This window comes from Camelus dromedarius, chromosome 9 (assembly GCF_036321535.1).
Source record: "Camelus dromedarius isolate mCamDro1 chromosome 9, mCamDro1.pat, whole genome shotgun sequence".
Lineage (NCBI taxonomy): Eukaryota > Metazoa > Chordata > Mammalia > Artiodactyla > Camelidae > Camelus > Camelus dromedarius.
In genome coordinates this window covers 21,495,540-21,517,576 of record NC_087444.1, presented here as the reverse complement: position 1 = coordinate 21,517,576, position 22,037 = coordinate 21,495,540, and the positions used below count along the sequence as shown (strand labels likewise).

The 22,037-nt window shown below is 37.6% G+C and overlaps 1 protein-coding gene across 3 annotated transcripts in view; it reads right to left on the bottom strand.

Annotated features, from left to right (window-relative positions):
* Nucleotides 1-1,102: 1,102 nt before the first annotated feature.
* Nucleotides 1,103-22,037, bottom strand: part of MAN1A2 (mannosidase alpha class 1A member 2) — a 149,158-nt gene continuing 128,223 nt past the window's right edge. For 2 of the 3 annotated variants that reach the window (XM_010980687.3, XM_031457899.2), the window contains exon 13: nucleotides 7,454-13,371. In XM_010980687.3, the coding sequence (XP_010978989.1) occupies nucleotides 13,239-13,371 (133 nt within the window). In that variant the 3' untranslated portion in view covers nucleotides 7,454-13,238. Of the gene's footprint in view, nucleotides 1,441-7,453; nucleotides 13,372-22,037 lie in introns of those variants that run through there. The other variant, XM_031457900.2, reaches the window with a different exon arrangement.

Below are 22,037 nucleotides of genomic sequence, written 5' to 3'. Positions count from 1 at the left end.
CCTAAAACTCTAGAGTCAATCTTGTGTCTTCTCTCTTTCACAGTCATAGCCAAGCCATGAACAAATCACGTCAGCTTCACCTTCAAATTACACACTGTCCTCACTGGTCCGAGTCACCATTCCTCACCTGGATTATTTCAGTAGCCTCTAAACTGGCCGCCAAATATCTGTTCTCCGCAAAGAAGCCAGAGTGACCCTTTAAAAGCACGGAGCAAATCACGTCGCACATTGCTCAGCCTCCCAGGGGCTCCTACCTCACTCAGCGTAAAAGCCAACCTCTCTGCAGCAGATGCTAAGTCTCAGGTGACTGGGCCCGTGGTCCCTCCAGTGTCCTCCCCTTCCACTCTCCCCAGCTCTTCTAAACATGTCATGCAGCCCTGCCTAGAAGGACTGGTTGCTGTAAAGTGTCATCCTGGCCTGGCCTTAGCATCTTAAATCTGATCGTACTAAAGATCACCTCTTTCCCTAAAATGACTTTCCCTTGTGTGTTGCAACCGGACTCCACATCCAACAAACTTTTCATTCCTCAAACTTCAGTCAAATGCTTCTGCTCTGAAAGCTTGAGTTAGGATGGTTTGGGTTCCTCTGCATTCTGTTCACCACCAAGTAGCTCTGCCTGCTCCCGAAGGAACAAATCTAGCCTTTAAACCTTGCTTTACTTAGGAAACTCACGTCCCCTGCTTCACGGTGGGGAAGACTTGGGGCTTGTTACCAGTAATCATGTTGCTGCCATGTCCTTCTGCCTTCTTGCCACCAGCAGTTTCTGTTTCCTAACCTCCAGTAGCATTTTGGGACACACTTTTACTGGAAAACATAATTTTTGGCTCTTCTAGCCCAGCAGATCCCCAAGTGTCACAGTGGGCTCTGTATCTTTAGTGCCTTGCACGATTATTGGCATACAGATGTTCAATAAATATTTAAAGAAAAATAATTCCTAAAGGACTTCAGCAGAGCTGTACAAATAATAACTGCGAGCAATTAGAATTCGACTCATAAAGTGTCATTAAATACACAATTCCACAGCATTTATCTGTTGTCCTATGTGAGCCAAAATCATTTGTAGGGTTCAAATTAGAAGTTTTCTAGGTCTGTCTTCTGATATGAAACATTTTTCATCTTTTAATAACTCTTACCTATTAGTTCAAAGCCTTTAAAGGAAGGGAGGTCATATCAAGAAGGAAATGGAAAAGTCTTTTTTAGGCAATATTTGTCTCGTTTGGCAAACGTTTCAGCACTGCCTTGGTTTCGGACAGGCATGCACCCTGGCTGGGGCAGGCGGAATCCTGTGCTGGGGCCGCCGTAGGTCCCAGCAAGTCCTGAGTACGGGCTTGCCTGCGCAGCCAAGAGCTGCGGCATCGCTCTGCTAGCCAACGGCAGGGTGAACTGAAACACTTAAGCAAGAGGTTCCACTGTGTCTCGAGCCTCCCAGGCTTCAATTAGCTGAAGATTAAAAAAAAGAGAGAGAGAGAGAGAGATTATCACTCTGTGGTGGCATCTATTTCTGGCTTCTTACTGCTGAATCTTTTCAAAATACTGTGCCCACACTAATTTGTTTTGGAGTCATCCAAAGTTTTGGTGAGAATTTTTGGAAGGTATTTCCAGGGAAGCCCCTTAATCTCTTTCCTAAATAACATTTGTTTTGTGTTATCTCACGGGCTCTTTGGTATTGGTGGATGACTGAACTCAGGTGTTCAGAAGGGAGAGTCCCTCCTGGGATCTTGGTGGGTGCTCCTATTGGCCTGCCCTGGGCCATGGACAAAGCGGTCTCGGGGTCTGAAAAGGACTGCATGAGAGGATTGCTTTATGGGTCTCAGTGAAGTGGGTGTCCTTTCCCAAGTCCACGGCTGATCTTCCCACCGGTGCTCTGGATCTCATATCTCCTCCTTCTTTAGGTATCTCTACCTTATCCAATAGCTCCTTTCCCCCTTACCTTCAAACTCTACTTCCTTTTAAAATTCAGTTCAAGTGTCAAGTACTTAAAGAATCTTTCTTGATTATCTTCTCCCCTCCCAAGCCCACCCTAAACGTGATAACATGCTCTTCCTACTCTGCCCCTACCATATGGAATGCGATCCTCTGCTACCGCACTTGTCCCAGGAGTGACTGGGCCGATCCCTGTTTGGGGGGAGATTTTATTTTGATTTCTATATACATGAGGCTTCTGGAAACAGTAGGTGAAACCTCAGTAAATATGTGTGCAATATAATAACCATATTAACTATCTCATAACTCACATGCAAATTTTCTAGCCCAGGTTCCTCATTTTACAGAAGATACGCAGAGGTTCAGAGAAGCTGAATAACTTGCCTAAGGCCTTACAAACATTCAGGGGAAGATAAAAGACTACAATTTTGGATTCCTGACTAATCAGAGATCCCTGTTCCTCCTACTAGGCCCTTCTGACACTCTGTGAACCAACAACACTGAGTATTTCCCACATTTGCATAAAAAGGACACAATACATGACATAGCCCTTCTCTGATGTTTACACTCTTCCTAGTGTATATGGCTTTGATAAAGGTTTTGTTGCTAGAAAATTCCAAATCAAGAGAAATGGACCCTTCAATAGGGCAGCCTGCTCTGGTGGAAACACTGAGGTCTGGGTGTTTATTTAACAGATACATGAGTTGTTAAGTGAATTTAAAAAATGGCTACTATACTACATTCTTAAGTCTCTGACAAGCTAGTAGAGGACATTAAGGGCAAGTCCACAAATAAATATAAGGCAAAATGTGATAAATCATAAGAGAGTTAAGAACAAGAACAATGATGTACAAATACAGAAGAAATCGTTCAAACTTAGGGAAGTCAGGGAAGGTTCTGTAAAAGTTTCAGTGTATGAGAACACAAAAGACGAGTAGGTTTTGCTAGACATAGATAAAAGCCTTTCAGATAGGAAGAGAATTGCTTTAAGGCTAACATTTCTAGAGGAATTTATAAATAATACTGATAAAAATATCCAGCCAGCCATCTTCTATTTATTCCTGGAATGGCAAAAGGCAGAGAGAGGAGCAAATTCTTTCCCCCAAAAAGAATAAAATAGAGAAACTTCTAGAAATTGAGCAAAGGCATACAATAAATCAAGAAGCATTTATTCAAGAAGAATTACTGACCGTTGGCTTAGAACAGCATATCTGTGGTATTTTAGCCTAGGGCTGCTCCCATCTCCTTCCAGCTCCCATCAGCAGGGCTGTTCTCCCAGGCAGGACAAGTTGGAAGGAGATGACTTGATTTGGAGAGGAGTGAGTGCAGAAAAACTCCATTCTCCTGGGCATTCTCAGTGGTAAATGAATAGGAAAGATTAATGCAGCTAGCCTGAGGTTTTGGTTCTGGATGGGACAAGCAACAGATTGGCAGACTGGCCAGAAATTTAACAGGGAGATAGGTCCGTGGAATGAGACAACCATAGTCTGCCTTGCTACATATTCCTGGTGGTTTGGAAGCCTACAATCAGGAACAAGGCAGCGTATATATTCAGGGGAGACTCGAGAGAGCCCTAGCTATCTGCACGCATTCCTGGCTGAATGTGAGGCCTTGGACACAGGCAGCAACTCACGAGGGCCCAGGGTAGAGGAAAAGCTGCATGAACTTGTAAGCTGCACGCATTTTGAACGTGTTCTACAACCTACACACAGATCTACTGGCAAGCGGTAAAAGCCCTTACTGGCTAAAGATATTTGAGGACAACTTCTGACATATCATTGGCCGACCACTAAGCTATGCTGACACAGAGGTGATTCCTAGGGAGCCACATTAAAAAAATACAAGTAAGATTCAAAACATGTAACACTGAGCAGAGACATCAATGGCCATATATGCCACAGGAAGGACGATCTCTATAGAATTAGTCCAGGGAAATCACTAAACAAACAAACAGAAAAATGGCAGGAGCAACGATTACTACCTCCCTGGGGGGAGGAGATAAAATCAGAATCCAAAGTTTCTATAATATTACCTAAAATATCTAATTTTCAATTTAAAAAAGTGATAAGATATGCAAAGAAACAGGAGCGTGACCTATTTTCAGGGAAAAAAAAAGTAGTCAGTAAATACTGTCTCTGTCACTGACCTCCACCCACTAGATGCCAGGAGCACCACCCCCGAACTCCCCAAGTCATGACAATCAACAGTGTCTTCAGACATTGCCAATGTCTCCTGGGGGAAGCAGGCAAAATCATCCCTTGACTGAGAGCCACTGCTCTAAAGCTACAGTAATCAACATAACGTGGTGTTGGTGTTGGCATAAGGAAAGATAAATATCAGAGGAACAAAATTAAGAATACAGAAATAAAACCATACATTTATGATCAACTGATATTTTACAAAGGTACCAAAGCAATTTAACAGGGAAAGGACAGTCTTTTCAATAAATAGTACTGGGATACATAAGCACACACAAAGACAACTTTGGATCATACCATACATGAGACGGTAAGTCGAAATCAATCATACACCTAAATGTAAGAACTAGAAACTATAAAACTTCAAGAAGAAAAGATAGGTCAAAGCCTTCATGACCTTGAATTAGGCAAAAAAGGAAAATCCATAAAAGAAAACATTATTAAATTATACTTTATCAAAATTAAAGTATTTTTCATTCAAAATACACCATTGAAAATGAAAAGACAAACCACAGTCTTAGAGAAAATAAATACAAAATATATAAAGAACTCTTACAACTCAATAAGACAGTCCAATTTTTTCAATGGGCAGAATATTCCAACAGACATTTTACCAAAGACACACACATAGCTAACAGCACAGACTCAACACCATCAGTCATCAGGGAAATGCAATTAAAGCCACATGCAGATACAACCTCACATCCGCTAGAACGGCTACAAAAAAGATAGACAGTAACAAATGGTGGTGGAGATACAGAGAAACGGGTACTCTCACTCTTGTACATCATGGTGGGTATGTAAAAACAGTCACTTTGGAAGAAAGTATGGTGATTTTTTAAAGTTATACGTAACTTTACCATATTGTCCAGCATTTCCAACTCCTAAGTACATACTCACGAGAAATGAAAACACATATCCACACCCAGATTTGTATGCAACGTTCATAACAATGTTGTTCATAATTGCCAAAAAGTGGAAACCAAAATGTCTATCAACTGATCAATGGGTAAAGAAAGTCCAGTATATTCACACAATGAAATATTTTCATCAATAAAAAGGAAAAAACTCTGGATACTTGTTACAGCGTAGACAGAGCTTGAAAACATTGTTAGGTCAAAGAAGCCAGATGCAAAAGACCACGTATGTATGATGTAATTTATACCAGATGCCCCCAAAAGGCAAATCTATAAAGACAAAAAGCAGATTAGTGGTTGTCAGGGGCTGGGTTAGGAACAGAAATTGACTGCAAATGTGCATGGAAGAGCTTTGTGGATTGTGGAAGGGCTGTAAAACTCTATAAGCTTACTGAACATCACTGAAATTCCCCTTATAATGGGAAAGTTTTATTTTATGTAAACCATATCTCAATAAAGCTGTTAATTTTGAAGTTAAACAAAGCAAATAGCAAAAAAACCCAATTCTCTTATATTCCTACCATACAAAGATAACTGCTGTTAACTTTTAGTGGTTTTTTTTTTTCTGAGTATGTGTTCTAACAAAAAGTGACTTTTATGACAGTTTTTAAACTGCTTAGTTCATATAGATTATTAATATATTTGCATGTCATTAAATCTTTAAAATAACAACGAAACTGCACATTTCATAAAATCATGAATAAAACTGCAAAACCACTTTAAAGACCATCCAATGTCTTCATTTTACCTGCTTTTGGTTTCAGTTTCCTTATGTATAAAACAAGGAGGTGGAACTAGATTGCTTTCTTGATTCTTTACTGCCCTTCCCCTCTTTATTAGGTTGTTTCTATTCCTTTTGGAATCTGTTGCTAATGAAAATAATTAAAAATAGCAAATAAAGTTGTGAGCTTATTTCAGTCCAGGTACATGGATTTTTCTTATTTAATTCTCCTAAAAATCCTGTATTATCCTCCTTCTACAGACAAAAAACATTAAAATTTTCTTAGGGTTAAGAAATTGAAATTTTCTTAAGGGGAGAATAGGAAGTTATTGCTTAATGATTTCAGAGACTGGAGTGATGAAAAAGTCTTGGAAATACATAATGATGATGGTTGTAAAACATTGCTAATGTAATTATTAATGCCACTGGATTTTACACTTCTAGCAAATATCTTATTGCAAAAAATTTCTTTTAAAAAGAAATGTTAGGTCAGTCAACAAATTGCAGTCTCTCACCATCTGAACCCATCCATGCTTTTTAAAAAAATTTACAGCCTTATTGAGATATAATTTTGGCATAACATGGTGTAAACTTAAGGTGTATATGATTTGATACATGCATATATTGTGCAGTGATTAAAGGTTAGCTACCACATTCATCACCTCACATACATCTTTTTGATATGTGTGTGGTGAGAACATTTAAGACCTACTCTCAAAGCAACTTTCAAGTATACAATACAGTGTTGTTAACTATCATCCCTAGAACTTGTTCATCTTATAAATGGAGTTGGTACCCTTTGACTAGCATCTCCCCATCTCCCCTCAACCTCCCAGCCCCTGGCAATCACCAGTCTACCCTGTTTCTATGAGGAACTCATACTCTTAACATGAATGCTATCTGCATGTTGACAGTCTTTTATAAACTAATGGAATAATGATGAAAATGTCAGGTACCTGGCAGACAGAGAGAGGCCCAGATTTTATCAAATTACAGTCACTGAGAGATCCTTATTCTTTTATCTGGTCCTGTTTTAGTTGCTTCTGAAAAGATAAGTTCACAATTAATTTTGATGTATCTATAATGTAAATTTCCTCATTTAAATTTTTGATCAAGTTAAAATCCACTGTGCCAGGAAGAATTAGATCTCAAGGATGTAAACTGGCTGCTATTTCAGGTTTTACTACCACCTATTTGATGCTCCATGGGTACAGACTTTTAAGTGTCCTGTGCTTTTACAGTATCAATAGATTAAACCGCTGTCTACAGTCTAGCTGATCCTACTCAAGTCTCTTGGGCCTATCTTTGCCTGAGAATCACTTAAAGAGGGTCAGGTCAGATTCTAATGTGACGGAATGAGATCCAGTGATAAAGGCAACTTTTAAGCTTGAAGGTCTCAGAGGTGGGACTAGACTAGATCTCAGAGAGAACAGGCAGAGTCATAGTATAAGATTGTCACACAGGTCTATAGTTTGTTTTCTTAAAATCAGATGGCATGAAAATTACCCTTTAAGCAAACTCTTCATCTTTCCATGACATCAGGAAATGTGAAGATTAGCTGAACCAAAAGAAAGACTCTCTGAATGTGGGAGACCAAAGACTACCAGTGACTGTAAAAGCCAAAGCTGTTCTGTAACCAGGAAGATCTGAACTCTCTTGTCATCAGTGGGAACAAATGAAGGCTAAACAGACTGTTCGCTTAAAGAGCATCTTTATTTAATCTTCAATATACAATATTACCTTTACTTTATAAAAATTACATATGGAGGACATGACTGGAAGTCCGTTCAGGAGTGGCCAGTGGGTACCGATTTAGGGGGTTATACTTGCCCCACCTATTAGTTTAAGGAAAAATTATACCAAAGACCTAGACCAGTGAGATTGAGAAATGGCATTTTAACTTCCAAATCCAGTGTAAAAACTGGGGATGCTTTATTCAATTAATCCAACAAAAATTAACTTCCAAATTTTCTAAAAACTGACTTTTCCCAAGAAAGAGCTGAGCTTATCTCCACGGGGTTTTCTGGTACACAATCTGCAGGAGAATTCTGTAGCATCTGACAGCTGCAAGACATTTGTAACGATGTAAAATCCTCGGCATGGCAACATGTATGTAATGTGGACGTATGTCTCTGTGAATTCACACTTAACATTCACACTGAGCCGAAGCCATCTGTAAGGTATGCTGGACCTAGAAAGGCAACTCATTTATAATGTGTTTTCCCCTTTCACTCCGAGTACAGGCTTCCCCTCCTCTAAAATTTCCAAATACAGTGAAATATTTGATAAACTTCTTAGTGGAAAATCTATTCCCAGGACAATTGGTACACTGCACTGTATGTACGCACTAGCACTGTTGTGTCATTTCATGAGTTCTGCTGGGCTCAAGGTTTAAAACGGGTAAGTCGTTAAACAGTAGAAGTGTAAGGCTGAGGCTGAAGATGCTTTAATTTAAACATGATGCAAACTGACATTCTGAAATAACATTATTGACTGGAAAAGGATTTGAGGCAAGTGCAAGAAAAGAAGATAGGGAACTCCTCTTTCGGACACATCTTTTCTCTGCACTCCTCAGCCTTAGGCTGCTCTAGAGGTAACAGGGGTGGTGCCCTTCTGCAGTCTGAAAAAGAACAGTGGTTGCCAAATGGCAACTGAGGCACATAACCCATTTTCTGTTGCTTAAAAATTTTCAAGAGATTGGTTTCTTCAGCACAAAGGTCAGAAATTCTATCATATTCCTGTCAGAGGCCTCTCAAAGTATTCAAGTGGAGGAACTTTTGCAGCTCCAGCAATTCAGAGTCCTGGCCTAAAGGTCACTGAGCAGACAGAATGTGGAGCCAATATACTATTTTGACACCGCAGGGACCCTTCCTTTTGCACACTCTGGAATTGTGGCATTAAATGACAAGGCAAGGATAAGGGCTGATAGCATACCCCACGAACAAAAAATATGCCTCTTTCCAGATAGCTGTATCATATTGAAACCTGAACAGATTCCAGTAGAGTGTATCTATCTTCAAGACAACAAATATATAGCTTTAGGTTACACAAAAACATACAATTGTACATACATACATCTTTTTGCTTTGAAAGTGAATTATGTACTCAAAACCCAGATAAAAGATGCATATCAAAGATTTCAAGGTCTTACACCAATTAAACTGGGATCAAGGGTTACCAACTATGATCTGTGGGCCAAATCGAGCCCTTCGTGTTTCAGTAAATGAAGTTTTGCTGGAGCACAGCCACGCCCCTTCCCTCACATAGTGTCTACACCTGCTTTCACGTCTCAACAGCACACTGAGTAGCAGAGAGAGACTGTACGGCTCGCAAAGCCTAAAATACTTATTATCTGGCCCTTCACAGGAAAGCGGGCTGATTCATTATAGATCACAAAGAACATGATCTGCATGAGCTGAAGGAACAGAAAGTCATCTTCACCAGTGTTCCTGAAACAGAGTAAGTACATTAAACTCCAGATCATATTTGGTTATTCAAATATCCTGCTTAGAATTTGTGCAGCCAAAACCAGTTAACAACTCCTGTTTGTTAATTAACAAACACAGACAGTATTAACAATGTCTCTGTGCACAATTATATTTATGTATATACCTATGTAAAGAGTGGATAAGATAGGAGCTAGCCAATTTGAGGGTAAGAGAACCTAAAGAAAAACAGGAACTCAAAAATACCATTACTAGGAACTGTTATTAGGAACTTAGAAATATTTTAGTTTTCTTTACATTTAAAATGGGGCCATTACTAGGACCCATAGCAGAGCATAAATCACGTACAACTGTAAATTTTACCCATGAATTATGTGACAAAATTTTTTGAATATAAAATAACCAGCATTTCTATAAAACATTAACTTTTAATTATGTAATTAAAGTGATACAGCAAAATAAGAATGTTTTTATTTATTTCTAAAGTAAATATTTTAATCAAAGTTGCATCAGAAATCAAGTATTTCTTTGACATTTTCCGAGGCGTTAGTTATTAACTACAATTATAGCTGTTAGCATTATATAGTAACACATTGTTTAAAATATATTATAAATCACTTCTTTTCTTCTTTAATTTAAATGAAATATAAAATTAAGGATTTTGTAACATGAATCGTACTGGAAAACATTTAAAATGATACGAACTACTCATACAGAAAATGCCACTGGAATCACAAAATGTTCTAATACTTGAAAGTGCCTAGCACAATGCGTGGCACACTTTAGGTCCTCTGTGTTTGTTCACTCACTCTCTCATTCACTCATGCATTCATTTGAAGAAATCCAGGCCTAAGGAGAAACTGCATGGTGAGAATGGCAAGCACAAGTTTTACCAACAAATTTGTAGTTTTGACAAAGATTTTGGCAATGGAGAATGGAGATGAGAAGTTCATGACCAAAATGTCAAACTACTTGGTTAGCATCTACCAAGTAAAGCCCTGGGTTGCCCGAGAAGACACCACAGAGAATCAGGGTCAACAGTCTACAAAAGGAATACATTCCTTCAATACTCAGGTTTGATTTTTACATATAAACATCTGCTCAAAGACAATAAGTTGGTGTCAGAGATACATAAAACAGCACATCTGTGCAACCCACCAGAAAGTAAGAACCCTGTGACTGGGTACTTACCTCTCTGCACTGAGACTTCTTTTTGGTTGGGGCCACATTCTCTTGGTTTAACAACTTTATACTGGTTTGAACCAAAAAGTGTGATCCTAAAATTCTAACAGAAAAATAAATATAGAAGGTAGAGGGGTGTTCAACGTCTCTATTTTATTCTTTTGTGTCCCAAACGTTCTATCTACTCCGCCTGCTTGTGCCAAAGGCACAAAGTAATGTGTCAGATTTTAAGGAGGCACCTGAAAAGGAACATCTCTAGGCTCTTTGCAGAAGGTCTTATAAATGTAATAAGTATTTAACCTGAGTAATAAGGATTACAAAATGCAAAAGACTGTAAAAGACAGAATGAAGCGAAGAATTGGAAACTAAGCAGAATATGGGATAAGGACTGATCTTGGAGAAAATAATTTTTAAAATCTGTAACAAAAATAAAGCATGACACTGGCAAGCCATTTGTAGCTGACTTAAATTTAATTGCCTTTGGTATTCGGAGAAGGAAAAAAAAATGGAAGCATTGTTATAAGCTCTAGTTATCTCATCATCAGGGAAGGCAGGGAGATGGTGAAGACTCTTCCTCTGTCCCTCTCAAACTTTTTTGTTTGTACCAGAACTGGCCGTGACTGTACACTTCTCTGCCTTCTCTCAAGCTCAGTCATCTGAGAAATACAAACAGAGCACTTGGGGTGGGGGTTCTGTCTTCTCATTTCTTGAGAAGCTCCTGGGGAACCAAGGAGGCCCCTTTCCTCTGTATTCCTCTAAATGAAGTGAGGGAAGGTTCACTGCCATCTACACAACTGTTCTGGGTCTTTTGCCAAGTCAAGCTTTTCATTTTTTTCAGTGACTCATAAGTGGGCCTGTGCTATTTTTGGGAGAAAAGCTAACACTTTTGAGAACCAAATACTTTCCCTTTTTCTTCTAAAGTTAGTCATCTATCCTTCTCATTTAAAATTAAAAAATTTTCAACTAGTAAAAGATATTACAATTTGAAAAGATTTACTAAAATTTAACTCTCCTAAAGATTTAAATAATGCAACTGGCTCTACATCCTTGTTTTCTATGTACACTGAAAATCTTGAGGTGGTTATCATTTTATGGATCATTTGCTGAACTGTGAGGACTGTCTGACTACTTGTGGTAGAAGATGATCACCCTTAGAAAATATTTAATTACACTAATTTATTAAAACTTTTTCCAATTTAAACCCACCACATGCTAATAAAAGATTAAAAAGAAAAACTATCAAATAAGAAGATAAGCCTTCAGAATTCTAAGATGGGCTTCCTGCACACTTTCATAAAATCTTGAAATTCTGAGTAAATATCAAACTAATAATACTGCTCCCAACTATTACTGTCATAGAAGCTGTCTGTATTAAATGTAAAAAAAAGTATCTTGCATTGTGACAGAAATTCAGGGGACAGAAAATTTATGCCTTAGATATTTATCTTATAGTTCTTGATAAAATTTAAGTTCTTCTCGCCAAAATATAAAGAAATAATAATTTCTTTAAAAAGGAATACCATTGCAAAATCTATTGATGGTAAGAGAAAGCCACTTAGATATATCCCAAATTTAGTGTAATATGATTAATTATACCACATTTTAACCACTAAAAATTATTTTGAAGCTATTCTGATTAATTCTTTCGATTTCTGTAAGTATTCTTAGAGGAAAAAAGAGCTGAATTTATTTTTTACATATTTGTGAAAAGCTCACTCTTTGATGAGATAATAAATAAAGGATCCCTGGTCCCAAGAATAGTTAAGGAAGTTTGACTGCATTTTGTTTCTGATTTAATAAATTATCTAAGTAATTTGGCTCATCAAGGTAAATTCAGAGCTGCACAATAGTATAGTGAATTTTGCCAAGCCACATAAAGAAAGTTATAAATTGAGGGATTCTACTAAGTTTATAATGAGGTTATAGTGGACAAAATTTACTTTGTAGATTTGCTGGTTTAGAAAAATAATCTCCTATCAACAAAACCAAGGCTTTCTCTTAGAACAGGTTTCAAGGCAACAAACTGCAGCATTTCCCCCGCTTTTGTCATGCTACCAACGCTAGACTGAACAACATGCACAAATCCCAAACCCAGGCTCTTAAAAAGTGGTTATGATAAATAGCAGTTTCAAGGATTCAATATGGAGACAAAGACATGAAAAGTACTCTTTGTGAGATCATGCTCCCAGAGAAAGCAAGTTTAACCACAAAATTTCAATGGAATAGACTGAGATTTGAAATGGTTGCCCGTCTGGTCATCTAATGGGGAACTTGAAAATTCACACAGAGATAGGTACTCTGTTTCTTTTTCGAGTCTTCTTGCTGCCGATGCAGTTACACAGTTCTTTTGTTCTTGTTTATTTTAATTTATTCTATTATTAAAAATAGAGGAAAAAAAAAGGATAAACAATGTATAAATATTTTGATTTGAGAGCTGCTCCACTTTGGGAGGAAACAAATATATAATTGGTTCCAAAGGCCATCTCTAATTCCTGCAAGGTGCTCCACACTCTTGGCTTATCCATAGGAAATCTAGCCTCCATATTCTAGGACTCTAAAAACAATCTAGTAGTTACAGGCATCATTTCTCATGTGACCATCTCATTAAGAATCAAAGCACATCAGGTCTCTGTCCTGCACACACCAGGGTATGTTTTGGTCAGGTATAAAATGGAATCATTTCAAAGCTGAGATATTTACAAGGTGAAAAGTCTTGCGGGGAATAGTCACGTTTCACCCTGCCATGTTGACTTAAGAGGTCCAGGTTTTCAAAAGGCCCCTCTCCAGACTAATTTCTGTAGTGGTCCATGTAAACAAAACACAGGTGAGAATGGTCTTTCTGGAGCTGCTTTCATCGAACAGCAGGATTTCTTGAAAGTGTGGTGTTGGCTAAATGTAACACGGGCAGAGGGTGAGCCTCTGTATTAAATACCCAGTGGTCTAAAGGTAAAAGGTCATCACTGGAGAACAGCAGATACAAATATCTGAAAATAAAAGGGGGAAAATGAGTTTCAATTAGAATTCAACACGAAGATCATGTGATCTTAGTTATAATGGCAGAGGATACCAATAACCTATTTTGAGCAGCTTTGATTAAAAAAAAAACGTATCAGAGAATAAACCTCAGTCATTCAAATGATTAAAAACACAAAAACAATGTAATCCAAAACAGTGCATACGAACAGCCAGTAAGATGAACAACTAAACCTCTAAAATATGACAATTAAAAAACAAATTCCACATACCTGTCTGAAGCACATAAAACAAGGCTGTAAAATGGCACAAAACAAACCAATTCATAATTTTTCAGATATTCTTTTAAAAATCAGATGTAATATTAATCGTATGTTTTAGCAGCTAACAGAGCTCATAGTATAACCAGAAATAAATTATTTCACATTTATTAATAAACACTGAGGAAAATAAGTAAAATACATTATTTGGACACAGTAAGGACTTTTACACACTCCTAATATATTATTTTTTGCAGTTCTTGGAGCAGGGATTACAAACTGTTAAATAAAGGTTTCAGAAACATTATGGATTTATAGGAGATTTAACAATTTATGTCTCTCTTAATTGGTAATAGCATTATTTATATGAAGGCAAGGACTCCTGACCTCTCCATGAATACTGCAAGCCACAGTGGTAACTTAAAAGTTAAAAATGATAGTTTACACACACAATGATTTTTAACTATAATATCAGGCAAATTCCAATCTGAATTCTATTAGGAGGTCATCAAAGTAAGCATTAAAAAACAACTATACAGAGTCAGGATATCTGGGTTCTAACTCCTCATCTTAGCAGTAACTAGTTGAGCCATACCAGGCTTCAGTGAAGAATTCCTTTACAGTATTTTAGCTAAACTTACTTTGGGTTGCTTATCAACTTATAACTGGTAATGATGGAATGGAGAGTAACAGCGCTTCTAATCTTACTCCTTGAGCCTAGGCCTTGAGATCTGCTTGACTTATTTATTCACCAGGTTACAGGCAGAGAAGTTGGAACTGAAAAAGACTTGGATGAACATAGCAAGAGGCTCTCTGTATGAAGACCAGAAGCATGAGCTGTTTGTGTCCTGGGCACAAGTAGGTCCAGGGAGCTATGTTCCGTGCAGTTCCATGTCTCTTGGTTGTATGTGGGCTCACGGATCAGGCTCACCCTAATCTCACCACTTCTTGGGAGAGGAGTAAGTGAAGGAATAGAAAGAGAAAATGCAACATCCTGCGAAATGAATCCTTTCCATGAGGGATGTTACAGAAGTATAAACACAATGTTGTAAGAATCGGTAAGATAATGAACGTGAAGGTTTTAGATAACAAAAGTGGTACTATTATTTTTAAATAATCATTAAAAAAAATACCCTTAATACTATTGTAGGGGGTTGATTAGTGCCGCTCCTTCCTCTGCCTCCTACCAATTCATGTCCACCTGGAGCCTCAAAATGCGACTTTCTTTGGAAATAGGGTCTTTGGGGATGTAATTAGTCAAGGATCTCAAGAGGAAATCATTCTGGTTTTAGGGTGCACCTTAAATCCAACAACTTCTTTCTTTACCAGAGAAAGGCAAGAGACGTTTGGACCCAGAGACACACAGGGAAGAAAGTCACGTGAAGGTGGAGACAAAGACTGAAGTTATGCTCCCACCATCCAAGGGATACCTTCAGAGGAAATTGATTTCAGACTTCTGGCCTCCAAAACTGTGAGAGGATAAATTTCTGTTAGGGCACCAAGTTTGTGGTAATTTGTTACAGCAGCCCTAGGAAACTGGCACACCTCCCACACTTGGGCTTTCTAGGACACCTCTGGGCCTTAAGCAGGGGTTTTAAATAAGACTGACCACTTCTTGGAGAGTCAATCTCTAGAAAGCAGAGGCCACACTACAGATATCCAGATACATTTAAAATTTTATAGCAAAATAAATGTTAGAAATTAAAGTAATAAAGCTAAACAATTCATGTCAAGGACATGGTACACTATTGTTGATTTAAGTTTAAGAATTTTAACCTGGATTTTAAAAATAGAACAACTGGAGAAGTATGTGTGTGATCTTTGCTGTGAAAGTTGGGAAAAGTCTACAATATAACTTAGCTATCAGACTACTAGATATTTTTTCTTCTCATAAAGATTTTAAAACTGTAGTTCAAAGTTAAAGATAATAGATGACAAATGGCATGTTGACAAAGGCCTGTAAGTATATAAAAAGGTGCTATTAAGTACTTCAGCTTTATTGGATGTCTTGCTTGCTTTTTAGAGCTATTTTCGGGGGGGGGTAATTAGGTTTACTTACTTATTTTTTGGAGGAGGTACTGGGGATTGAACCCGGGACCTCATGCATGCCAAACATGAGCTTTACCACTTGAGCTATACCCTCCCTGCACCAGAGCTATTTTTAAATACTATTCACATACATCTCTTTCATCTTCCTCTTATCTTTAAAGACAAGACATACAGAGGTGATGGTGCTAGAAGTCATCTCAATCTAAGTGTTGGTGGTAACCACCAAACAGGTTAAGTTTTACAGGAAGAACAGTCAATTAAGTCTGAGGAGAAACATTTAAGTGTCTATGGAGAAATGTTAAGGCTAAAAGAACCTTAAGTTAAATTGTTCTTCACTTAATCCTTTACGTTTATCAAATGAGCCTTGATGACTTTGTTTATTCTTTTTCACAACTACCAATGGCAATGCCCAGGGTATTATGGATAGATGTTACAACTCTAGAGGCTTACATCAGGGACTACAAATAACTCATAAGAAAACCTCAGATTGTTTGAAAAATAATTTACTTAAACCTTCCATTCCCTTGTACTCCTAATGTTTAAATAATGTCTTAGAAACAGACTCGTGAGAAATCAAACTAAACTGAAGACACTCAGTGGAAATTATTTCTAAAACCTCTCCAAAAGATCTGCCTTTCTCCACACTTTTTCTCAAATCTCAGAGTTGTTTCTTGCGGGAAAGGAGTAGGGAAGAAAAAACTATTGAAACAAATGTGGGTACATTATAGATTCAAATGTAGTTTTAAAAAGATGACCTGAAGGAGGCAGAACATTTCTGGTATCTGCAATGGTTTAGGCTTCCTTTATATAAGGAAGCTGGAGAAAATTCATTTTCCTCTGCCTTTAGGGGTCAAATAAGTTAGGATGATTTTCCTTTAGGTTAGAGGATACCTAAACTTCATAAACAGTGGGGGTTATCTCATATAACAAAAAGCCTAGAGGCAGATGATAACAAAGGTTGGTTAATTCAGTAGTAAAACATTGTCAGATCTCTGGGCTTTTAAAGATTAATGAAAAAATATTAAATTTCTTCTGATGCCAAAAGACCTTATCCCTTTTTCCCCTTATCTTAGGTCATTGCCTTGAGAAAACTTCCAATTGTCCCTTTGATTTGTATGTAAATCTTTTTAAAAGCTTCATAAACCTCTTGCCAGCTTTATAATCTAGGAATGTTTTTCTTTTTTTGGGGGGGGGGTTGTTACTCTTTTATTAAGTAAATAAGCTCCATCAAATACAGCCATTGCCAAATCTTGAAAAACTTTCAGAGGCAGACAACAAGAGGATTACATTTTTCTCTTGGTTTGCTTTTACTGTCTAGTTTACCACAGATCAGTTAATACTCATTTACATTAAATAACTCAAAAAAGCTAAACTCAGAGATTTTATTATGATCTTCTTGACATTTCTTTTTTTAAACATTTTTTATTGATTTATAATCATTTTACAATGTTGTGTCAAATTCTAGTGTTCAGCACAATTTTTCAGTCATACATGGACATATACACACTCATTATCATATTTTTCCCTCTGTGATTCCCTGTGCTATACAGTATAATCTTGTTTATCTATTCTGCGATTTTGAAATCCCAGTCTATCCCTTCCCACCCTCCGCCCCCCTGGCAACCACAAGTCTGTATTCTATGTTTATGAGTCTATTTCTGTCCTGTATTTACACTTTGTTTTGTTTGTTTGTTTTTGTTTTTTAGATTCCACATATGAGTGATCTCATACGGTATTTTTCTTTCTCCTTCTGGCTTACTTCACTTAGAATGACATTCTCCAGGAGCATCCATGTTGCTGCAAATGGCGTTATGTTGTCGGTTTTTATGGCTGAGTAGTATTCCACAGAGAAAATTTTTGCCAAATGAAACCGACAAAGGCTTGATCTCCAACATATATGAGCAGCTCACACGACTCAATAAGAAAAAAACAAACAACCCAATCCAAAAATGGGCAGAAGACCTAAACAAGCAATTCTCCAAGGAAGACGTACAAATGATCAAAAAGGCACATGAAAAAATGCTCAATATCACTAATTATCAGAGGAACGCAAATCAAAACTACAATAAGGTTATCACCTCACACCAGTCAGAATGGCCATCATTCAAAAAACCACAAATGACAAATGCTGGAGAGGCTGTGGACAAAAGGCAACCCTCCTACACTGCTGGTGGGAATGCAGTTTGGTGCAGCCACTGTGGAAAACAGTGTGGAGATTCCTCAAAAGACTAGGAATAGACTTACCGTATGAATCAGGAATCCCGCTCCTGGGCTTATATCCAGAAGGAACCCTACTCCAGGATGACACCTGCACCCCAATGTTCATATAGCAGCACTATTTACAATAGCCAAAACATGGAAACAGCCTAAATGTCCATAAACAGGTGACTGGATAAAGAAGATGTGGTATATATTTATACAATAGGAATGTTTTTCTTAAAAGGCTCGGGAGCCATGCCTTTGAAATGTAAACACCAGAGAAGACAGCACCCCAATCTCCTTGTCCCTGGAAGGTTAGGTGCCTTTCTCCAAGCTCTAACTACCCACTTGTTATAAAGATAAAAAAGAGTATTATTTTTCTCTTGGATAAAGGCAACGAATATAGATGGCCACCCAATTACCACGTGAATTTAGAATGAACTATGTATAGCAAGTGATGCTGTCAAGAAAGTGCCCTTGACCCTTGAACAATGTGGGGATTAATCCAAGTTCTGTATCCACAGGCCCTCCCCATTAGTCGTTCCTCCACGTCTGCGGATCCAACCAACCTCGGGTATGTACTACCATAGTATTCACTATTGGTAAATATCCACGTGTAAGTGGAACTCACGTAGTTCAAACCCGTGTTGCTCAAGGGTCAACTGTGCTCTCAGATTAGGACAGTACATCATTTATCTTCAGATCATGTATGTAACTGACTATATCTGCCTCGTTATATAGAAAGGTGAGATTTCTTTCTGTTTTTGCAATCTGCCTGTGATGCAAACTGTAGTCTGGTTTAATTCTTTTTCAACGATAAAAATGTTTTCTTTCTCTGCTGCATGTGTGGGGAGGATTTTCTGAGTTGACAGGAGATTTTGTTTCTAATTTTTTCCCCCAATAATCATAATTTACATGATTTTCTTGACTTTCTCCTCATAATAATAAGATGTTCCGTGCACTGTATCTCCACATGAAAAGTCCAAAGTCAGAAAGTAAAGAGACGTATCTTCAGGTGTGGGTATATTTTGACACTCTACTAGGTATGTAGTGGTATCTCATTGTAGTTTTAATTTGTTGTGCTAATGATGTTGAGCATTTTTTCAGGATCTTAGCTTTTCAGTACAATGCCAGCTATAGGTTCTTCACATATGTCCTTTAGCAGGTTAAGAAAGTTCCTTTCTATTTTTTGTTTGCTACGAGCTTATTTGTCATCCTTACACCTTCTTTAAAGTGACGTGTCTGTTAACTCTTTTGCCTAGTTTTAAACTGGCTGCACATTACCTTATTGTTGAGTTTTTAGAATGTATTACATAATCTAGATACAAGCCCTTTAGCAAATATATACTTTTAAAAGATTCTATTTCAGTGTGTGACTTGTCTTTTTATCATTTCATTACATTTTCTCTCATTCTCTTTCAAATGTCTTTCAAAGAGAGATGTTTTTGATTTTTAGACCAATTGATCAATTTGTTCTTTTATGGATTATGCTTTTGGTATAATACCTGAGAAATCTTTGCCTAGCCCAAGGCCACAGATTTTCTCCTATGTTTTCTACTAAAAGTTATATATATTTAGGTTTTAAATTTAGGTCTATAATCCACTTTGAGTTGATTTTTGTATATGGACATAGAAATCCAATGATTCTAGCAGTTTTTGTTGAAAAGCCTACCTTTTCTCATTGCACTGCCTTTGTACCTTTGTCAAAAATCAGCTTGCCTATATACACACATATACGTATATGGGGTTCCCCCTCAGATTCTCTTCTGTTTCATTGATGCTATTTGTCTACCAGTTACTATTATCTATTACACCAATACCACCTTGCTTTGATTATGACAGCTTTATAACAAATCTTGAAATCAGGTAGTATTAGGTTTTCAACTTTGTTCTTTTTCAAACTTGTTTCGGTTATTCTAGGTTCTTTGCATTTCCATATGAACTTCAGAGTTTATTAATTTCCACCAAAAAAGGCCTCCAGGGATTTTACTGGGATTGTATAAGTATAGATCAACTGAGGGAGAATTAACAGTGTAATGCTGAGTTTTCAGAACCACACACAAGATGACTCGCTCTCCATTTATTTAGGTCTTTAATTTCTCTCAGCAATATTTAGTTTTCAGTGTACAGGTCTTATATGAGTTTTGGCAAGATTTATCCCCAAATATTTCATATCTTTGTGCTTTTATTATAAGTGGCATTTTTGTTTTAATTTCTGCTCCTTCACTGTTAGTATATACAACTGACTTTAACATATTGATCTTCTACTTGCAACCCTGCTAAATTCACTTATTAGTTCTAGGAACTTCTTGAGAAACTCCACAGGATTATTATACAGTACAATCAATAGCCTCTTAAAAAAAAAAAAGAGGTAGTTTAATTTCTTCCTTTTCAGACTGGATGTCTTTTATTTCTTCTTCTTGTCTGACTGTGCTGGTGAGAACCTCCAGTACAAGGCTAGATAGAAGTGAATAGATATTCTTGTCTCATTCCTGATCTTAAGAGGCATTTAGCAGGATCTTAGCTTTTCAGGACAATGCCAGCTACAGGTTTCTTCATATATGTCCTTTAGCAGGTTAAGAAAGTTCCTTTCTATTTTTTGTTTGCTAAGAGTTTTATCAGAAATGGATGTTGGATTCTCTCAAATGATTTTTCTCTGTCTACTGAGGTGATAATAAGGTTTTTCTCTTACAGTTCATTGACTGATTTTCAGTTGTTAAGTCAAGCCTCCATACCTGGAATAAACCCACTTGGGTCATGATGTATTATCTATTTAATATGTTGTTAGATTTGATTTACTAGCATCTTTTTAAGCTATTTTATAGCTATGTTCATGAGGGATTTTAGTCTTATTTTCAGTGAGCTCTCTGCTGTCATTCTTACATTTGCTCCTTTTGTCTAACTTGTCTTTCTCCTCTGGTTGCTTCTAAAATTTTTGTCTTTATCACTATTTTTGAGCACTTTGATTACAAAGTGCCTTGGTTGAGGTCTTCTTCATGTTTCTTGAAGTTTGTTCAGCTTCCTCATATGTGGGTGTAGTGTTTACATCAAGTTTGGAAAGATTGTGGCCAGTTTTTTTTTCCTTCATCCCTCCGTCCTTCCCTTCAGAGAGACTCCATATATATACATACATGTGCAGTTGTTACACAGCTCACTGACGCTCTTTTCATTCTTATGATTCTTTTCTTTGCTCATTTCGATTTCTACTGTTATGCCTTTAACTTCACTCATCTTTTTTTCTGCAATGTCTAATCTGCTCTTAATCTTATATGGCATACTTTTCCAATTCAGACACTGCAGTTTTAACTTCTAGAAGTTTGATTTGGGTTTAATATCTTCCATGTCTCTACTTAACTTTTTGAATATATAGAATATAGTCATAATAATTGTTGTTTGCTAATTCTAACATGTATGTAAGTTTGTAGTTTCAATTGATCATTCTCATGATAGGTCATGTTTTTCTGCTTCTTTGCATACATGATACCTTTGAGTGGATGACAGGCATTGTGGATTTTACCTTGTTGGTTGCTGGATATGTTTTTATTACTATAAATCCTGAGTTTTGCTCAGGAATATAGTTACTGGGAAACAGTTCGATCCTCTCAGGTCTTGCTTTCACAGTTTGCTGTGCAGACCCAAAGCCTGTAGATTATCCCCCACTACAGGCAGGACTGTCCTCAGTACTCCACTCAGAGTCCTGTGAGTTAGGAGTTTTCTCAGTCAGGCAACTGAAACCAGGTACTGCTCCTGGTCCTGTGCGATCATGATAAATTGAACCCTTTAATCCCTCACAGGTGATTCTTTCCTTTAACTCAGGCAGTTTCTTCATTCTGCTGAATGCTCCAGGGGGCTCTCCTGGGTTCTCTCTGTACAGCTCTCCCTTCTCTGCTACTCTCCTATGAACACTAGCTATCTTGGCTTCCTTGAACTCACAGCTCCATCTCCTCAAGGGATCTGCTAGACTGTGCCTCAGGTCCCCCTCCCCGTGCAGTAGACTGGAAACTCTATCAAGACAGCAAGCTGGGGCAAAAGCAGGGCCCTACCCGGTTTGTGCCGTGTCCCATCTCTCAGACACTACAGTCCTTCACTGCCTCTTGTCCAGTGTTTTGAAAACCATTGTTTCATACACAGTTTATCTGTTTGTTTCAGAGGGAAGGGTAAATCTGATC